General features: G+C 34.7%; 2 protein-coding genes across 3 annotated transcripts; both read left to right on the forward strand.

Annotated features, from left to right (window-relative positions):
- Positions 1-4,083: 4,083 nt before the first annotated feature.
- On the forward strand, positions 4,084-6,398 carry LOC117916360 (ethylene-responsive transcription factor RAP2-7). 2 transcript variants are annotated; one of them, XM_034832315.1, is made up of 7 exons: positions 4,084-5,149; positions 5,300-5,325; positions 5,432-5,462; positions 5,572-5,659; positions 5,742-5,887; positions 6,128-6,192; positions 6,307-6,398. In XM_034832315.1, exons 1-6 carry the CDS (start codon positions 4,617-4,619, stop codon positions 6,180-6,182), a joined length of 879 nt encoding a protein of 292 aa, XP_034688206.1. In that variant the 5' UTR covers positions 4,084-4,616; the 3' UTR covers positions 6,183-6,192; positions 6,307-6,398. The 2 variants fall into 2 exon arrangements, with proteins under 2 accessions (XP_034688206.1, XP_034688207.1); XM_034832316.1 differs by lacking the exons at positions 6,128-6,192; positions 6,307-6,398 and having other exon boundaries at positions 5,742-5,891.
- Positions 6,163-8,383, forward strand: LOC117916361 (APETALA2-like protein 1). The gene is made up of 4 exons (XM_034832317.1): positions 6,163-6,410; positions 6,555-6,688; positions 6,989-7,105; positions 7,846-8,383. Exons 1-4 carry the CDS (start codon positions 6,260-6,262, stop codon positions 8,122-8,124), a joined length of 681 nt encoding a protein of 226 aa, XP_034688208.1. The 5' UTR covers positions 6,163-6,259; the 3' UTR covers positions 8,125-8,383.
- The last annotated feature ends 10,725 nt before the right edge of the window (positions 8,384-19,108 follow it).

The following is a 19,108-nucleotide window of genomic DNA, read 5'->3' on the forward strand; positions in this document are numbered from 1 at the left end:
TCTTTTCAAATGCTAAGCGTTAGTCATGGTAAGTTCATGTGGCTCAATTCCAACATTTAAATTTTCACATTTTATTTTTTTAATGTTTTAAAAATTCATTTAATTTAAATAAAAGTTTAAATATATGCTTATCTAATTTTATGTAATATATATATATATATATATATATATATATATATATATATATATATATACATTTCTTAAAATTTGATAAGAGAATTAAGAATTAAAAAAGAAACACCTATTTTAAAATATTTTGAAAAATAATTCTTAAAAAACTATATTTTAAAAAATAGTTCTATTTTAGTTTAAAAACTTGGAATAATTTCAACTATATATATATATATATATTAAAATAATTATAATCTACAATATTTTCAATCATTTTTATATTTACATAATAATTTTTTAAAAACAATCTTTAAATAATAAATGAAAAATAATTAAAATATGAACTTTAAAAGTAAAAATAATCTTGAAAACTTATTTTGCAAACAATTGTTCTTGAAAATAATTACCAATTGGCTTACCTCATGAAGGTGTGATGTCCATTCGATATAAAATTCGAGCAAAATCCATAATTACCCTTAAAGACGTAAATACGATCATCATACATTATTTCAGACAAACAGCCATTGCATAGTGTGTAAATAACTAATTATTTATAATGACTAAATAATTGGTTGTTATACGCTAATAATGCACATTAAAAATGTGAGATATACCAAACAAAAAGGTACAAACAAGATTACAAGACTTTTCACTACAAAAAAACACATGGTGTACTCTAATTTCATACTAAAAATCATCTAAGCTAACTTAGCTATTGGAGTGACGTGTCCGGAACAATCATCTTTCGAACTTAGGTGATTTTTATTTAGGTTTAGATTTTCAAATAAAGGGCAACATGAGGGTGGTATTTACTATTTTCTTTATTTTATGTAAACTGAAAATCATAATATAGATTTGAGTAAAAGCCTTGGGTCTGCGTGTGGTCTTGTCGATGAGAAAAAAGAAAACCAAAACAAGAAAAAGGAAATATCACAATCACCCCCGTCCCACTTTATAGAAAACATTTTGAATCTTGAAAAAGGTGAAAAAGAGAGAAAAGCAGAAGCATAGTCATGGTTATGGTAGCCAACTAAGTTATCCAAAAAGCTTTAGGCAGTGTCGAACTGGTCTTGATTTTGATGATATTTCCTTGAGCCAGGAGATGAACCCATGTTTCATTCGTCCTTCCTTATACTGTGTGGGTCAAAAGCAAATCATCACAGTCAAAACTTGCGACTCCTCATTTTCAACTACTTTTCCAATGCACCCTTCTCTCTCCTCCCTACTCCCTCCTAAGGCCTACCTACGACCTTACCCAATCAATTTCCTTCTAATTAGCCACTTTTTAGTCTCAATTTTAACACTTCTAATTATTGTAACATTTAAAATTTTTTATTATTTAAATATTAAAATATTTTAAAAAATTATTATTAAATATACTCTAATTAGTTTCATTATTTACAATATGTTTATGATATTAAGAGCGGGTATGATGGTGTTTTAAATTTCGAAGTATTTTTAATAAAAATATTTTTAAAATAATTATTTATTAAGTATTTTTTTTTAGAAAATATTATAAATTTTTTAAAAGTAGTAATATTTTCGTGATTTTTATATTAATTTTTTATTGGGAATGAAAAATATATTAATAGAATGTTTTCACGAAAAAATTCAAAATGATAGAATCCAAGGGTAATTTTGGAAGTAAAGTGAGAGAGGGCAAATGGAAGCGTAACTAACATGCTAACAGGCGAGAAACGAGGGGGGAGGAACCGTAACGAACAACAACCACCAGAGCAGAAGGAAGTAGAAAGCACGTGTTACTCATTGCAGGGCAGACAGGGACACCTTGGTAATTTCTGAGCCCAAAAAAGGCAGACGCCGTATAAAATCCCTTCCGTCTGCTCCAACACTCCCGTCTTTTCGTCTCTTCTTCCGTCTCTTTCTTATTCTCCTCAAAATTATATAAATTAAACTAATATCTTAAAAAAAAAAAAAAAACCAAAAAACAAACAGAAGCGAAAAATGGAAAAAGCATAAATCAACGTGATAATATTGTTAGTTATTGGGAGGGGCAGGTTCGGGCGGTTAAAAGTGGTTCACAGCTGTCCGAGTTCGGGCAGCTAACGACGTGTACGGTTCTTGCCCGCTCGAAATCACTATATTATTCCTTTAAGGCCGCGTTTGGACATTGAATGTTTTGTAAAAATACTTGAGCTACGCCATTAAAATATTCATAAATTGCTTTCTATCCACTCAATAAAATATCCTCCAAATGACGTTACTCTAAATGTACATTATTAGTTAATGCGAATGGTTTTTATTTTAAAGGCATTGCCCAAACAGACCATAAAGGAGCTGGTTTGGAGGAAAATCTAGGACAGAGTAAGAACAGCGACGATGTAGAGATTGGGTGGGGTTTTAATGATTTTGGTGAAATAACCCCAGCCGCTGGATGAGGGGAACACAGTATTAAGTAGAGAGCGTATCGGACGGTCACGAGCAGAATGATTTATTAAAGAAGAAAGCCAGCAGCCAGCAGGATTTGATTGACATAGAGAACTAAGATTTCTCCTATCTTGAAATGACACTTTTGACCCAATTAGTCACTCCTATTTCCCAGGTTCGCACCAACATATATTTCTGGGAATCATATAATTTTATTTGTATTTGTCCATGGCTTTTACGTAATTATATTTAAGAGATAGATATCTCATAAACAAATATTTCAAAATATTAAATAATTTTTTTGAAATTTTTTTGAATTTTTATTATTATTATTAGTAGTATTAAGTGGGTGGTTGTGATCTTTATTGACTATGGTTATGATTGATTCTATATGATTTAAGACTCCAACAACCTCAGCTGCAAATTCTGAACAAATAAGGAAAATAACCCCTCACATCCCAGTGGACTAATAATAATTCTAATTAAATTAATTCAAAATTTGGTAGATTTAACAATGTGGTCAACCCATGGGTGTGATATTTCATAATTAAGATTTCTTTTATTTTATAATATAAATTATCTGTATTTACTTATTAAAAATAAATAAATATTTTTATTTTTGACGCATTTAAAACAAATAATTTAGTTTAAAAATATAGCTTGTTTCCCGAGTTAAAAGGAAATTTTGAACTATAATGATGAAGCCAGCTATTTATTAAAAAAAAAAAAAAAAAAGGAAAATTAATAATTAACTCCAATTCAAGTTTTGAGACTTAGTGTGTACTGATAGCTTAGGTATCCTTTAATGGCAGCATGAATGCATCACCAAAGAATAAGTGAGCAGTCAATGTTGTATTTTAAAGGCATCTCACAAGCTATAAATGATAACCATATGGCTAACTACCTAAAGATAGCTGGCATTTTCTCCACTAGGCACTCACACATGGCCTATTGGGGAAATGGAAAAATGTTGAGAAAAAGCATTTTCACATATTTAAATTTATTATAAAAAAAAATTAAAAGAAGATAAAATATAATTAAAATGAGTTAAAATTTTATATATATTTAAATTGTTTAATTTTTATACAAAAATAAATAAAATAAGTAAAAAAAAAGTATAAATAAAATTTATAAAATTTAAATATATTTTTTAGTTTATTAATATTTTAAAAAATAATTTATGACATGTAAAAATATAATCATATTTAGGCTAGAGAATTTGGTGATCTTGGCAACCCACAACTTAAAAGAAAACTCGTTGATGATCGAATTTTTTTTCTCAATAATGTGGAAGCATATTTATTACGAACTTGAAAATAAAACTGGACTAATAATGATTGACATTGACCCTTCCAAATGTATAAATATAAAAAGACTAAATAGTATGCATAAGAGTATGATATAAGTGTTATACACAGTTGTTCCCGTCTATATGAGTAGAGGAGAGCAACAACAAAATGAAAATCCCTTGACAATATCAAGAAACGGGATACCGGTAAAACCTGTTTCCACTAAAAAATTGTTCACTCTTAAAATGGGGCTGAAATGTTCCCTCACACGTCCCATCTGCTTCTTTGCCTCTCTCTCTCTCTCTCTCTCTCTCTCTCTCTCTCTCTCTCCCCCTCTCTTCCATGGAATCCGACAGTCGGCGATGTTTTCTCTCCGACTCCGACAGTCCTCGCCGACTCAACCGGAAATGCAACTTCAGAAACTTTTGAACCTGCTTCTGTAAACGACGTCGTACCGGCTAGCTTCTCCTTCTTTGTTCGTTCACTAGCTAGTTTTTTTTTTTTTGGTTCTGTGGTGGTTGTAGAGAGAGAGAGAGGAGCTCGTAATTCACGCTTTTTGGTGTGTTTTGATCACTGAATGTTCAGTTATCGAGTTGTTTTTCTCTCGAAGCTCTTCGAATTTTGAGCTCCGATCGTCGTTTGTTATCTTTTTGTGGTTGATCGTTGAATTTTCCGATCGGATCGATTTGTCTTAGCGGTCGGATTCATCGGTGGCAGTAGAATCGTGGTCTCAGCCGTTGGTTGAAGCTCAAATGGTTGGTGGAGGTGATTCTGTGAAGCTGAGCCTGTGAGAGAGGGAGGCGAATCGGAGTTGAAGAGGAGGGAGTCATGTTGGATCTCAATCTCAATGTTGGCTCGAGCGATTCGACTCAGCACGGAGACTCGGTGGTAGGGTCGGAGAAGTTTCCGGAAGGTTCTGGAACTCAAATGGACGAGTCGGGGACCTCCAACTCGTCAATCGTGAATGCAGAAGCGTCGAGCAATGGCGGCGGCGACGATGACTCTTGCTCCACACGCGCCGGCGATGCCTTCTCGTTGAATTTCGATATCTTGAAGGTCGGTGATTGCGGTAGTCCGAACGATGTCGTTACGAGGCAGCTGTTCCCGATGAGTGCCGGTGGAGGAGTTGGTGGAGATTCTGTGTTTTTTCAGGGGCAGTCGTCGAGCAATTGGATCGACCTGTCATTCAATCAGAGTGGTACTGTTGGTGGGCAAGAGGTGAGAGTGGCTCAACAGCATCCACAGCCACAGCAACAGCAACAGCCGGTGAAGAAGAGCAGGAGGGGACCCAGGTCCCGAAGCTCTCAGTACAGAGGAGTTACGTTCTACAGGAGGACTGGAAGATGGGAATCGCATATCTGGTTTGTTGTTTTCGTTAAATTTCAATAGGATTTCATAGAATTTGATGTGCTTATCTGCTTAGATGAATTACGATTTCGACTGATATCTCTTTGTATGTGTGTTTTATGAGAGTTGAATAGTTTTTATCTTAGTTTTCTTTTTTGCTGCAGGGATTGTGGGAAACAAGTGTATTTGGGTATGGATATGAACTTGCTTGTTTGATGAATTTACTGTGTACTAAATATGTTACCATTTTCTGTTTTTGGTGTATTTGTTGAATTTCTATGTTGGGGTTTTGCTAGGTGGATTTGACACTGCTCATGCTGCAGCTAGGTATGTATATTTCGTTCATGGAGAAATTTTTTTCGTACTTTATAGCTTGAATATTAAGCTGCTTTGAACTTTCTATGGGTTTTCTTTAATTCGGGTTTATGGGTTCCAGAGCCTATGATCGGGCGGCTATTAAGTTTCGGGGAGTTGATGCTGACATTAATTTTAATCTTAGTGATTATGATGAGGATCTGAAACAGGTTGGGCAATGCACCTGGAACTATATTTATAGTCTTAAGATTGATTTTAATTCGGTTTTAACTTGTTTTGATTAATGTGCAGATGAAGAATCTGACAAAGGAAGAATTTGTGCACATACTCCGTCGCCAGAGTACTGGTTTCTCCAGGGGGAGCTCAAAATACCGAGGGGTGACACTGCACAAATGTGGCCGGTGGGAAGCTCGAATGGGTCAATTTCTTGGAAAAAAGTGAGGAACATGACCTTGGAATTTATATTTTAGATTGTTTTGTTCTTAGGAGCAATAGTTATTAATTTTATAATAAAACCATATTTATTAATGATTTAAATTCATTTGGCACTTGGCTGAATTGAGAATCGTTTTTGGATTGTTATGAATGGTATGTATTTTCTATTTCCATTTCTGCTAAACAATATAAGATGCCTATTTCAAAAAAGAATGATTGGGGACCTTATTTTCATCGTGGAGGTTACGATGCTTGCTTGCAGGTATATATATCTTGGGCTCTTCGACAGTGAAGTAGAAGCTGCAAGGTCCTAATGATCATGAATTACACTCTACCTGATACTGAATTTATTACCCTGAATTCTCAACCTCAATATGGTTCTACCAACACTCTATCTCCATTTTGATTTTCTGGAAATCAGGGCTTATGATAAGGCGGCTATCAAATGTAATGGAAGAGAGGCAGTCACCAACTTTGAGCCTAGTACTTATGAAGGGGAGATGATCCCTGAGGCCAGCAATGAAGGTATTGCTTAATCCCAATTGTTATTTTTGTTTGATTCAATTTAATCAGCCAAGGAACTTATTTTCATATGCAAACCTGGAACATATTGTGTTTGCTTTTTGGTGAATGGTGTGCACGTGAGTATTGTCTCAATGCCTAATGCAGGTAGTGATCACAATCTTGATCTGAACTTGGGGATTTCTCCTCCTTTAAGCAATGGCCCAAAGGAAATTGACGGCTTGGGGCATCTCCAATTTCACTCTGGCTCTCATGATGCTCACAATGGAAGGAGATCAATGGTAAGTTTTTGAATTTAAATATTTGAATTTTTTCTGGGCGTTAAGTCTTTGTCGTTTCTAAACTCAAATTGTAATTATGTTCTTCTAACTTTTAAGTGATTTTGAACATTAATGGATCTAGTAGCATAGTTGATGGACTCTGACACTGGGAGATGGAATCTTCTTGGTGTTCATCTATTCAAAGTTAGCTAGCTGTTGAGAACACATGGCTTGTTATAGTCCATCTTCTCGCGTTGGATTATCAGAGCATTAAATGGTAAATCTATTGATAATTGTCTCCTTTTTGTCCTACTTTTGCAGATGGAGAACCCTAATATAGAAACAGCGGGTGACCCGTCTTTCAAAGGGCTAGCAATGACATCGGAGCACCCTCCTCTGTGGACTGGTGTATATCCCAGTTTCTTTCCTGGCTATGAGGTATAAAATTTAAATCTCATTACTTCAAGTTGGAATATTTTTATCTTCTTTAATTTTTCTAGATTTTTTTGTTTTCCCTTCTGTGTGTATATATGTGTGTGCATATCTGCATCACAATTGATGCAAACTAGGTAGATGAGGAGACACAGGAATTATGTTCTTGCATATATGCTGTTTTGTTTTGTGGGAGTTTGAGAACAATGAACATAAGATACTTTATAGAATTGTTACAAAAGTTGATCTATATACTTATATTTTACAGACTCAGTTTGATACTAAAATAAAATATCTTGCTTTATAAGCATGTTTCTAAACAATGAGGAAACTGCCTGCAATTGTTGTGTAGTGTAGTGTGGTGTTTTATGCTTATAAAATGTCATATAACCATTCCTGCAATAAAATTACAAAAATATTTCATCCATGAATGTCCAATAATGGTATCAAAATTTTTGGGCCTTGGATTGTGGGGTGGTGTTGTAGACCTATATAGTATGGTATAATCATCTGTTATGAAACTAGAGATCATTTTCTTACTTGAATGCTCTTCCCAGTTCTGTCAATATTTTCAGTCCTTAGGTGGGAAAGGATGCTCGATTAGTTGTGTTCTAGAATGATTGAAACTCAATAGAAGGGTGAAAATTGTCTGTGTTATTTGAATTGTTTGACTGATAAAAAAGAATCATATGGAAAACCACCATGTTTGATTCATCGGAATTAAAATTGTGTTGTTTGTTTGGCAGGAAAGGGCAACAGAGAGAAGAATTGAAGCAAGTTCTTCACAAGGACTCCCAAACTGGGGGTGGCAAATGCATGGTCAGGTCACTGCTACTCCAATGCCATTGTTCTCTACTGCAGCATCATCAGGATTCTCATCTTCGGCTACCACTGCTCCCTCCGCTGCCATTCTTTCATCTAAACCGCCCAACACAACATCCCACTCTATCTGTTTTGCTTCATCCGCCTCAGCCGTCACCCACCCCTCTCAATACTATTTCCAGATGAAGCCCCCACCACCTTAATCCACCCATCACACCTCCACCTCCTCCTTTATCAAAGGCGGATAGGCAACCACAACAAAAACAGAGTGGTCTTCAAATTCATTTGTATGTTTCAAATAGTCGATTGATATGCGCCATGTCTAGGCGCCCAACTAGTTTGGTAAACCATTACTCTACAGGATTTATTAGTATCAAGAAAATGCTAATCCCTTTTGCCTTTGTTATGTAGCACTGCGTTGTTGAAATTCTATTAAACTTCCTTATTAGTTGTTGTGTCTGATGGGTTTCTACTTTCTACTTTCTACTACCTCTTTTGTCCAATCCATTATTAAGATTACTACAGTGATCTTCAAACTCACTGTAAGTTGGTAATTGATCTACATCATCACCTTGAGTACCACTTTTCTGCGATACCATTACTATAACTTGTAGACATGTTACATGCAATTTTTTTTCCCCTGACACGTTTCTTTGCAAAATAGGCATTTGTATGCTTGGCTGATTGCTTGAAAAATGTTGGTTTCTGGATTATAAAATGCTGATTCCATATCCCTTTCTGTTTAACTTTTTATGGCCTGGCTGTATCACACAACCAATGGAAAATAGTAATGATTCGATTTATTAGCATTTATCAATTATCACAATAGTGAAGGTAGTGGTAGGGGTTGAGGGAAGTGGAAAGTACGTAGAGAGCAGGAAGAAGCACAAGGCCCCCCCCACCCACAACACACAATACTCCATTGGAGGTACTGGTACCTAATTCTGATTGTACTTTTCAAACAATAAGGTCCTAGTCTACACCCAAAATTATCAAGCGTGTACCATACCTCGTAACACTAGCTCACTCATGTGCCCAAGCATTCCCACCCTCCAAAAACTGCGAAATTGGGGTACTCCCATATCTCTTTGGATTTTCAGACAGGGTACATTCTGCTTTGCAGCAATACAGCAAGTGGGAGAGAAACCTAAGTGAATTTAAATACAAGTACCTTCTTACCAGTTACCATTACCCATCTCATGAAAAATATTAAAAAAAAAAAACCCTGTGACATTTGGATGCTTTTCCAGGACATTAAATGGGATCTTCTCTCTCTTATAATTTGTTTTTTTTGGGACAAAAAGATCCTCTTTTTTTCTAATGAAAATGGTACCCGAGGGAAAAAAAAAACTCTCAAAGAGTAAATAAGGTTCGTCTCCTGATTGCCTGTGATGGGGAACAGAAAAACCTCACTAGAATGACTTTAAATCAGCCATCCATCTTGCCAAAATTGGGTTTTTTTTTTTCTTTTTTAACCCATCACCCTCCTTTCACTTCCACTTTCCTTTATTTATTTATTTGCTTTCAACTTTTTAGGCTTTGGTACCATGCAATTGTACTGTGGCAAAAGGAGAAACATTTATTTCCCGGACTCCTCGGTCCAGTTGGCTGTGTCCACTGAGTTCAAAGAGTTTGTTTGAAGCATCTTCATCTTGATTAAAATTCTTTATTTCTTTCTTTAAAAAAATAAAAAAAAATTAATATATCGCTTTAAGGTTACTTTAAATATTATTAATTATTGATGGCAGAAGATACAGTAAAAAGCGGGTATCTTGTTTAATCTTTGGTCACAATGGTTGGAGCACCCTTGGTGAAGGTAGGTAGGTGACGGGTGCAATCTCATTGGACAAAAATAAAAAGATATCTTTTCAGTTTGAAAACTGATTGGTGGGGGAAATCCACGTGTCACAGCGGGTGAGCAAAGCGGTTCTCCATTATGGGATGGAGGAAAAAAAAGCACATGAATCCGATGTTAACTGTTCATGGGTTAAATGCATCACTGTGTGGTCAAATCAATCACTTCCTTTTCCTCCTTCTATCTATCTCTGAGGTTTCTGCAACCACCACGTGGCGGTCACCTTTTCTCCCCCAACCCAACCACCCAAATACTTGTTGCATGGTGTGGGGCACGCCCTCATTAGGATTTTTTACTTTAGGCCCGTTTCATGGCTTTTCTTTCCTAGTCTTTTCAAAATCCATTTCCTAAAATAGGGTTACCTTTTCTTAATGTCTTCTTATCCTCTCCTCTTACTTTAATTTTTTTTCTTCCTAAGGCATATCATTGATTAATAACACTAATAAGGTGGTGTTGTTTTTTTACCTAATAAAAAAAATTAAAATATTTGATTTTTTCTTGACATGTATAATTAAAGTGAACTTATTATCAATAGGTTTACTTTAATTATGTTGGAGTTACTTTTAGCTGAATAGAAAAAGTTAAATATTTTGATTTTTTTCTATTCGGTCAAAAAACAAACAATACCTAAGCTTGATCAAACTTTATTACAATAAAAATAAAATTAAGCTAAATATCATGTAATCGTACTTTATCATTAATTTATATGATTTTTTCATCGAAATGATATGATTCCAATAATAAATATAATGTAAGTGTTTTTTTTGGATATATTTTTTATTTTTTTTAAAAATAAAAAATAATAATAGATTTTATATAAAATATAGTATTTAATGTAATAAAAAGTATATGATATCTTTAAAATTTGTTTATAAAATTTCTAGTAAAAAAATTTAGTATCTTAATTTTTTAAATAAATTTTAGAAATTTGTTCATTTTTTAAAGAAAGTGTAAAAAAAATGGTATATTTTATATAGAAGGTGTTATCAATTTTTATTTTTAAAATTAGAAAGTAATAAATGGATCCAAACTATATTTTTTAAAAATTTATCTCTTCTAATAATTAAAATTGTCTTTTCATAGTTTTTAAATCCAAATAAATTTCTCTTTTATTTATTTTTAAGCTTTTAAGATAACACAATACAAATAAATGAGACATTAAGTTCGCGCAACAAAAGTATTGAATATCATGAAATACTCCATGATAGCTCCAAAGCAAAAATAATAATAAGGGGAACACACAACCTTTATCATCAAACTTGTTAAAAAGTTAATGATAATTTGGTCGGCAAAGAAATAAGATTAGCAATGTTTTTACTCAAACTATTTTTAATAAAAATGTTTTTTTTATGACTGTTTTTAAAAGCATCACTTATTATTTTTTTTTTAAAAAAAACACTATAAATAATTTTTTAGATTTTTTAAAAGTATTTTATACATTTTATCAAATATTTAATTTTTTTAAAAAATATATTTTTAAAATTAAAAGTATTTTCTAAAATCATTATTAAACAAATTTTAAAATACAAAAAAAATATATTTATTTTATAAATTCAAATCTGTTATATTTCGTTAGTTGCATACGGAAATCATAAATAATCACACAAACATTAATCTAAAATAAATAAATAAAACTAGTTGCTATTGAAGGCATGTGAAAACAAATAAATAATAAGTTTAAATGATATAGTGTTAGGTTTTGAAAGTGAAGGATAAAATGCAATACACAATGAAAGATTGAGGGGTAAAATATAATTAACCATCATAATGATGATGATGGTGATGGAAGAGAGAAAGGAAAGGTATGAATGCAAAACTTGACGAAGAAGGATAAGAATTGTGAATAATTGTTAGATGGGGGAATCCTTAAATTTAGGGACAGCAAGTGAGGCATGAAAATAATGGAAGTGGAGGCCCTTTATAGTTGGTGGGGGCTTTGAAGTTGATTTATGCCTCAACACTTCTCTCCCTTTCAGCCATTTGAGAAAAAGCTTCCTTTTATTTTATTTTTATTTTTATATGATATAAGCTTGTGACTTCTTTATTTCTCTACTTTAATGGACTCTAAAGTGATGGCTTTATTTTTTATTTATTTTATTTTATTTTTGTATTGTCACTTCCATACCATAAAAGACATCAATTCACAAGTAAATGTTTTTCTTCTTTAATATTCTCCCCCATCCCTTCTTCCCAACTTGTAAAATGACAAAGCTAGCTCTCCCATCCCCATACTTCTTGTTTTCTTCTATTCTTGTATTTTTTTTGTCCAATCCTTTTTTTTTTTTGGTTTTAAACTCCTGAATAACAATTTTTTTTTTATAAAAAAATAGAGGTATAATTTTCCTTTTATTTTTATCTTATTCAAAAAATTATTTATATTTAGTTAAACTTTCATTGTATTCTAATAGGCTTAATTTCACTTACCTCCCTTTGAAATTTGATTAAATACACTTATTTGAAATTTTATTTAATATTTTATTTTTGATTACGAAGAAAAATAATCCAAAATAATAGAAAAAATATTTGATGAAATTTTATACTAATAGAATAAACGTATTCAATCAATACGTTAGAAAAGATGGTAAAAAATAACATTATACTAATATTACCTTATAACATTATGATTTCGTTGTTCATGCTCATAGATAAAACAAAAATAAATAAATAAATGAAGCGTCCTAAATATGCAAAATGTATTATCAAGTATAGCTTGATTATTAGTGAAACACCCCTTTGGGATCTTTTACTCCTTTTGATAGGTAATGTTTCAAACATCAGTTGTTGATCAAAGAGAGAAAGTGTCTTTAGGACCTTACTTGTAATGATAGGTGAAGTTTTGATCACTGAAATAGTGAAATGAGCTAAATATAGAAGAATTCAATCCTATCAAAACACCTTATTCACTAATTTCTCAAGTGGGAAAATGAAGCACAACAACTTATATGTTGTGAGGGGTAAAGAGGAGAAATAAATGAAGAGATGACATGAATTAATTTCTGTATGAGGACAGTGTACTTTGGTTTGGAAGCCTCTCCTCCACTAGAGAAAGATAAGTGGGCCCTCTATCATACACACAATGAGCCAATTGGGAATTCACCCCCAACCCCCATTGTCTCTTTCTTTGTTTTTTCTCTAGAAATTAAATTTACCAAAAGTACAAATCCTTCATTTTCTATTATATAGTACATTTTAAAAGCATATCCTTCTATCTTTTAATTTATACCACTTTGGTTTTTTTAACACTCCCATGAAAAATAATCTCTCTCTCTCTCTCTCTCATGATTGAATGGGGGGAGTGAAGTATGAAGAGGAGAGCATCCATGGATTTCACTAGGTTTTTGCAACACATGGTGGGCCCAAACCTAGTTGGAATTTTCTTTTATGGGTTTTCTTTAATGGGCCCCAAATAAATTTGGTTGGTAATGGGTAGGTTTGGTGCTAAGGTTAGGGCTTTTTTGGTTGGTGGGGTTCATTTAGATGATTAGATCTGAGATCTTTTGGGTATTCCTATTTAAAAAACATTAAATATGTGGCACTGAATCAGACACCCTATGGGTGGGGAAATGTCGATGTTTTTGTGGGCTTAGGGTTCCACCAATTGTCTCCAACTTTGTCTTTGGTGACATGGTGTGGTGAAGTAAGGTCAGTTTTCGGTTTTCAATGTCCCCAACCCCAACCCCGTTGCTTTAGGCTTTTGGCTGCCTATTTCATGATATCATATAAGATTGTGATTTTAAGGAGACCAACAAGTCCTTTCCATGCCCATTGGATTAACTTATGTTATCTTATCATCCACTTTCTCCACTTTTATTTATTAGAGAAGCTTATTCAATTTTTAAAATTAAATATGGAATTTATTTCCTTTTGGGTTGTCTATTAAAGCAATACCCTTGTACTTTTAAAATGGTGGAAAAAAGAAAGAAAATTATGATTATATTGAGAGTAATAAAGGTAGGTGGTGAGCTTGGTGTATGAATATTGCTGCCACCAAAAATGGGAAAGAAGAAGTTGGGGTCTTAAAGTCTGCAAAGAAATTATATAAATAAAAAAAATTAAAAAAAGAAAAATAAAAAAGGTGGGTGGGTACTATTTTGTATTTACAACTCAAAACAAGTAGGCAACAGTGGCAGATGTTCCTGTTTTGACAGGAGAATCCACCACATCTTACAGCTTCCTCCACAAATACATAGAGAAGAGCCTGCAAATTCGGTGTGCCCCTCCTCGCCCAATATCTGAGCTGGTTTGGGTTGGGTCACTGGATCTACAGGCCCTAGAATGGACTTGTGCTTGCCCTGGGCTTCAGTTGCTAAGCCCAATCAAAAGGTCCATTCCGAAGCCCTTCTTTACTGTATCAGGGTTTTGAAGTTTTTCTCTTCCCATGGGTTGGGCCAGAAGCCCTAATACTCCCCCCAGAATAAATTGAGAAGGAATAGGATTTTAGAAATTCTACCAAATTCGGTAATGAAAGCGTTAAGTTGTATTAATTCTTGTCAAAACTTGGACCAAAAAGTATACAGGGAAATATCCTAAAGTTAAGCATTCCTCTTCTCTGTTGTGTATTTGTCTGGTCTACAAGGATGTATATATCCACATTATATACTACGACTACAAGTAAATACAAATCATGTTGATATGTACGTATATATCAAATGATTCCTTTACGTCTTCCTTTACCACCAGCTGATGCCACTACAACCATTACTTGACCTACCCTTTGTTTCTTCCAGTTCATTAATTTACTAATTTTATATATATCATAAAATTGTAAATTAGGGGAGAAATACGAAGAATTAGAAATTAGGGAAATATACCAAATGAGGAAACAAACATACAAATCATAGAGAAGTGGTTTAGATTACGACATCTCACCAAACCCACAACTTCTACATCTATGTCACTATTGTGCTAAGTTACAGCTCAGTTACAACTCTAGAAAAGAAAACTTAAGATGGTCATTAAGACCGGTTTTACTTCTAACACATAAAAATTATTCTTAAATAAACAAAATAAATTTTTATTTTTAAAATTTATAATTTAGAATTTTTAAAAGAAGCCTCTCTAAGCCACTTTGGAATACTTAACTGAAAGATATTAAGAGAAGTAATTGTTGAATTATATTCTTTTTATTAAACACATTGAATGAGATTTATATAACATAAACATCCCAAACGGTTACAGAAAATATCCCACAAAACGTGGTCAAGTCAATTACAATGAAAACAAACATTTGAATACATTTGAATATATCAGAAGTAATCTGTTACAACAAAAAACTAACAGCTAAAGAATAGCTCCTATGATTGGGCTTCAATACGCCCCCGCAAAATGGCAATTCCATCTGAAATGTCAATCTTGGAGCGAAGAAAAAGGAACCGACCTTTGGAGAGAGGTTTAGTAAGGACATCAACCAATTGAGAGTGAGTGTTAATATGAGAAACTTTAAGAGAACCATCAGCAACTTTTTCCCGAACAAAATGGTAATCCAACGCGATGTGCTTCATTCGACTGTGGAATAGCGGATTTACACACAAATAGGTGGCACTTAAATTATCACAATAAATAGTAGGAGATTATTGAAGAGTGATACCAAGCTCAGAAAGGAGATGAGAAACCCAAGTGACTTCAGCAGCGGTAGAAGCGATAGCCCGATACTCGGCCTCTGTTGAAGAACGAGCTATTGTCTTCTGTTTCTTTGAACACCAAGAGATTGGATTGCCACAAAGAAAAAGAACAAAACAGTGGTAGACTTGTAAGAATCTTGGTCGCCAGCCCAATAGGCATCGGAATAAGCTCGAAGATCAAGAGATGGAGTGACATCTGAATAAGCTTGAAGATGGAGAGGTTGTGGTCGTCGGAAAGTGAGACCAAAATGTATTGTATGTTTGAGGTAACGAAGCAACCGCTTAGCTGCAGTCCAATGAGTTTGAGTGGGGCCATGCATGAATTGGGCAAGTTTGTTGATGGCGAAAGCAATATTAGGACGAGTGAGTTGGAGATATTGAAGTCCACCAACCAAGCTTCGAAATTGAGTAGCATTAGCTGGAGGAGAACCATCATTGAGAGTTAGATGGCTAGTTGAAGACATTAGGGTGGAAGAATTCTTTATGCCTTCCAAATGAAACTTTGCCAACAAGTCACGAACATATTTATGTTGAGATAGAAACATGCCATCAAAAGTGGAAATGGCCTCAACTCCCAAGAAGTAGCTCAAAAGACCAAGATCCTTTAGAGAAAAACGATGAGCAAGAGCATCAATGAACTTCCGAATGGACTGAGAACAATTTCTTGTTACAAGTAAATCATCCACATATACCAGAAAATAAATTGTGACTGACTGACATTGATAGATGAATAATGAAGTATAAGATTTAGAATTGATAAACCCAAAGTTGAGGAGAAATGTCTTTAACTTTGTGTACCAAGCTCGAGGGGCTTGTTTCAAACCATAAAGAGCCTTTTGCAAGCGGCAAACATGAGTAGGATTATCCTTATCAACATACCCAGGTGGTTGAGCCATGTAAACATCCTCAGTTAAATTTCCATGAAGAAAAGCATTATTAACATCAAGCTGTGAAATAGATCAATCGTTACTCAAGGCAATGGATGGAACAACTCGAATGGTGGTTGGCTTAACAACCGGGCTAAAAGTATCATGATAATCGACCCCAGGGCGTTGATGGAATCTTTTGGCAACCAAACGGGCTGTGTATTGAGAAATAGAACCATCTGGATTTCGTTTGATACGAAACACCCATTTACACCCCACAATGTTATGGTTGGAATGAGGAGGTACAATAACCCATGTACGGTTGCGAGCAAGAGCAGCAAGCTCATCATCCATGGCAGCACACCAGTTGGGATCTTGAAGAGCTTAAGAGGCAGTAGTAGGCTCAAGGGACGCAGGAAGCGGATGTTTGGTGACATGAAAACTTGTCTTAAAGCCAGGAAACTGTTTGGGACAATGGATATTATTTTGAGAACGGGTTACAATTCGATGAGATGGCTTAAGTGGAGGATTAGACCCTTGGGTTTGGGTAGGTGGTGACAAGGACAAAGATGGAGAGGAAATATTAGAGGAGTCAAAAGACAAAGGGAGAGGGGAATAGGAAAGATCATACCTTGGAGTAGCATCACACACCGAGAGAGGAGCTGAAGTCATAGTAGATGGACTAGAACTAGCAGGAGAACGTGATGAGAGCAACTCCTGATTAGGCCATGTGGTAGTGGAAGAAGATCCTTGGTGCAGGAAGGATTCAAAGGGAGTGGGAACCACAAAAAAAGAAGGTTGGATAGTAGCAAGAGCTGGGGAACACGAAGACCAAGTGGAGACAACTTGGTCAAGATATGTAGGCAAAGTATTTGAGGCAAGAGGAAATTGATGTTCAATGAATTGGACATGACGAGAGATGTACACACGGTTGGAAGACAAGTCTAAACACTTATAAGCATTGTGAGTGTTGGAATATCCTATAAAGACACATGGCTTGGAGCGTTTATCAAGTTTATGATCAGAATAAGGACGCAACCAAGGAAAACATAAGCACCCAAAAGCTCGTAACTTATCATAGTTTGGCAATTGTTGAAAGAGAGACTTAAAAGGTGTTTGATGTTTAAGAACTGGAATGGGCAAACGATTGATTAAGTATGCAGCAGCAAGGAAAGCATGAGACCAATATTTTAAAGGTAGAGAAGCTTTGTGGAGCATGGCCAAACCTGTTTCAACAACGTGACGATGTTTCCTTTCAGCAGAGCCTACATGTTCGCGTGTGTAAGAGGAAGACACTTGATGTTGAATACCTTATGATACAAAGTAGGATTTAAGACTTTTATATTCAATGCCACCATCTGTGTAAAGAGTTACCAATGATGATTTAAAGTATTTTTCGACCATAGACTTGAATTTGGGAAAAACCGTGTAAACATCAGACTTGTAAGCCATAGGAAATAACCAAACATATTTTGTAAAATAATCGATGAAAATAAGATAGTACCGAAAGCCATCAATTGATTCAATTGGGGAAGGCCCCCATACATCCGAATAAACTAAATCAAGAGGACCACGACTTTGAAGTGAAAAAACTCCAAAAGGCAACTTGTGGCTCTTATTACATAAACATGACTCACAAAAGAAACTGTGGAATGACTCAGTGGGATAAATTGGAAGATTATGTTTGCGAATTAAAAACTAAAAAATACGAGATGATGGATGTCCTAAACGATGATGCCAATTGGCAAGTGATGTCTTGACACTAACACAAGCTTGTTTAGGAGAGATACCCATTGCGTTTCCCTTGTTAGGCCAATGCCACTCATACACATCATCCTTGCTCCGCTCTTGAGTGAGACGCGCCCCCGTTTTGAGATCCTTGACAACAAAAGAAGAAGGAAAAAACTCAATAGAAGCATTGTTAGTTTTACAAAACTTAGAGACAAAAATTAAGTTTTGCTTTATGGAGGGAACACATAACACATTAGACAAACAAAAAGACTTAGAAGGAGCAGGAAGTTTAGAAGAACCAGTGTGAGTAATTTCGAGGCTTGAACCATCACCCAAGAGAATGTCATCAGGACCTTCATAAGGCTGGTGATGGGAAAGATTAGTTAAATCGCCAGTAACATGATGGGAGGCACCAGAGTCCACAATCCAATTTGAAGACGATGAGTTCCCAAAAGAGGTGTGATGAACCTCTGGGTGTTGTTGCGGGAGCCTCTTGGCTGAATTGCATTGTCTAGCAGTATGCCCTTTTTTCTGACAAAATTGACATACAACATTGGAGTGAAACTGATTGTTATGGTTACCATTGTTGTTGAACTTCCTTCCTTGGTGATTGTGGTTATTAAAGAACCTTTTCCCATTATAACTTTGTTCATTGCCATATCGAGGTTGGGTGTTGCCAAGACTTGTACGAGTATTATTCACAGTGACATTTGAACCACCACGTGACTCTTCTCTTTTCAAGAAAGATTCATGTTCTACCAGCTTGTCATGAAGTTCTTCAAATGAAACAAGAGTGTCTCGGGCTCTTATTGCAGAAGAAATCTCCTTAAAGCCACTGCCAAGGCCATTAAGAGCAAAAATAGTCAGATCATCATCACTTAAATGAGTGTCAATGAGAGCTAGCTCATCAGCAATTCATTTGATGGTTTGAAGATACTCAGAACGAGTATTGCAAGTGATGTTGGTAAGCTTCTCCTTGAGATTCATTGCTTGTGATCTGGATTTGTTAGCATAAAGCTTGTGAAGCTTTACCCAAGCATCACGAGAAGAAGTAGCAACAGCAATCAAAGGCACAACTCCTTCTGAAAGAGATGCAAAGATTGCATGAAGGAGC

This window comes from Vitis riparia, chromosome 6 (assembly GCF_004353265.1).
Source record: "Vitis riparia cultivar Riparia Gloire de Montpellier isolate 1030 chromosome 6, EGFV_Vit.rip_1.0, whole genome shotgun sequence".
NCBI lineage: Eukaryota > Viridiplantae > Streptophyta > Magnoliopsida > Vitales > Vitaceae > Vitis > Vitis riparia.

Coding starts and splice junctions, on each gene's coding strand:
- LOC117916360 (XM_034832315.1), top strand. CDS start 4,617: ATGTTGGATCTCAATCTCAATGTTGGCTCGAGCGATTCGACTCAGCAC. Junction 5,326..5,431: donor TGGGAAACAAGTGTATTTGG/GTATGGATATGA, acceptor GGGTTTTGCTAG/GTGGATTTGACACTGCTCAT. Junction 5,463..5,571: donor ACTGCTCATGCTGCAGCTAG/GTATGTATATTT, acceptor TATGGGTTCCAG/AGCCTATGATCGGGCGGCTA.
- LOC117916361 (XM_034832317.1), top strand. CDS start 6,260: ATGGTTCTACCAACACTCTATCTCCATTTTGATTTTCTGGAAATCAGG. Junction 6,411..6,554: donor CCCTGAGGCCAGCAATGAAG/GTATTGCTTAAT, acceptor TGCCTAATGCAG/GTAGTGATCACAATCTTGAT. Junction 7,106..7,845: donor GTTTCTTTCCTGGCTATGAG/GTATAAAATTTA, acceptor TTTGTTTGGCAG/GAAAGGGCAACAGAGAGAAG.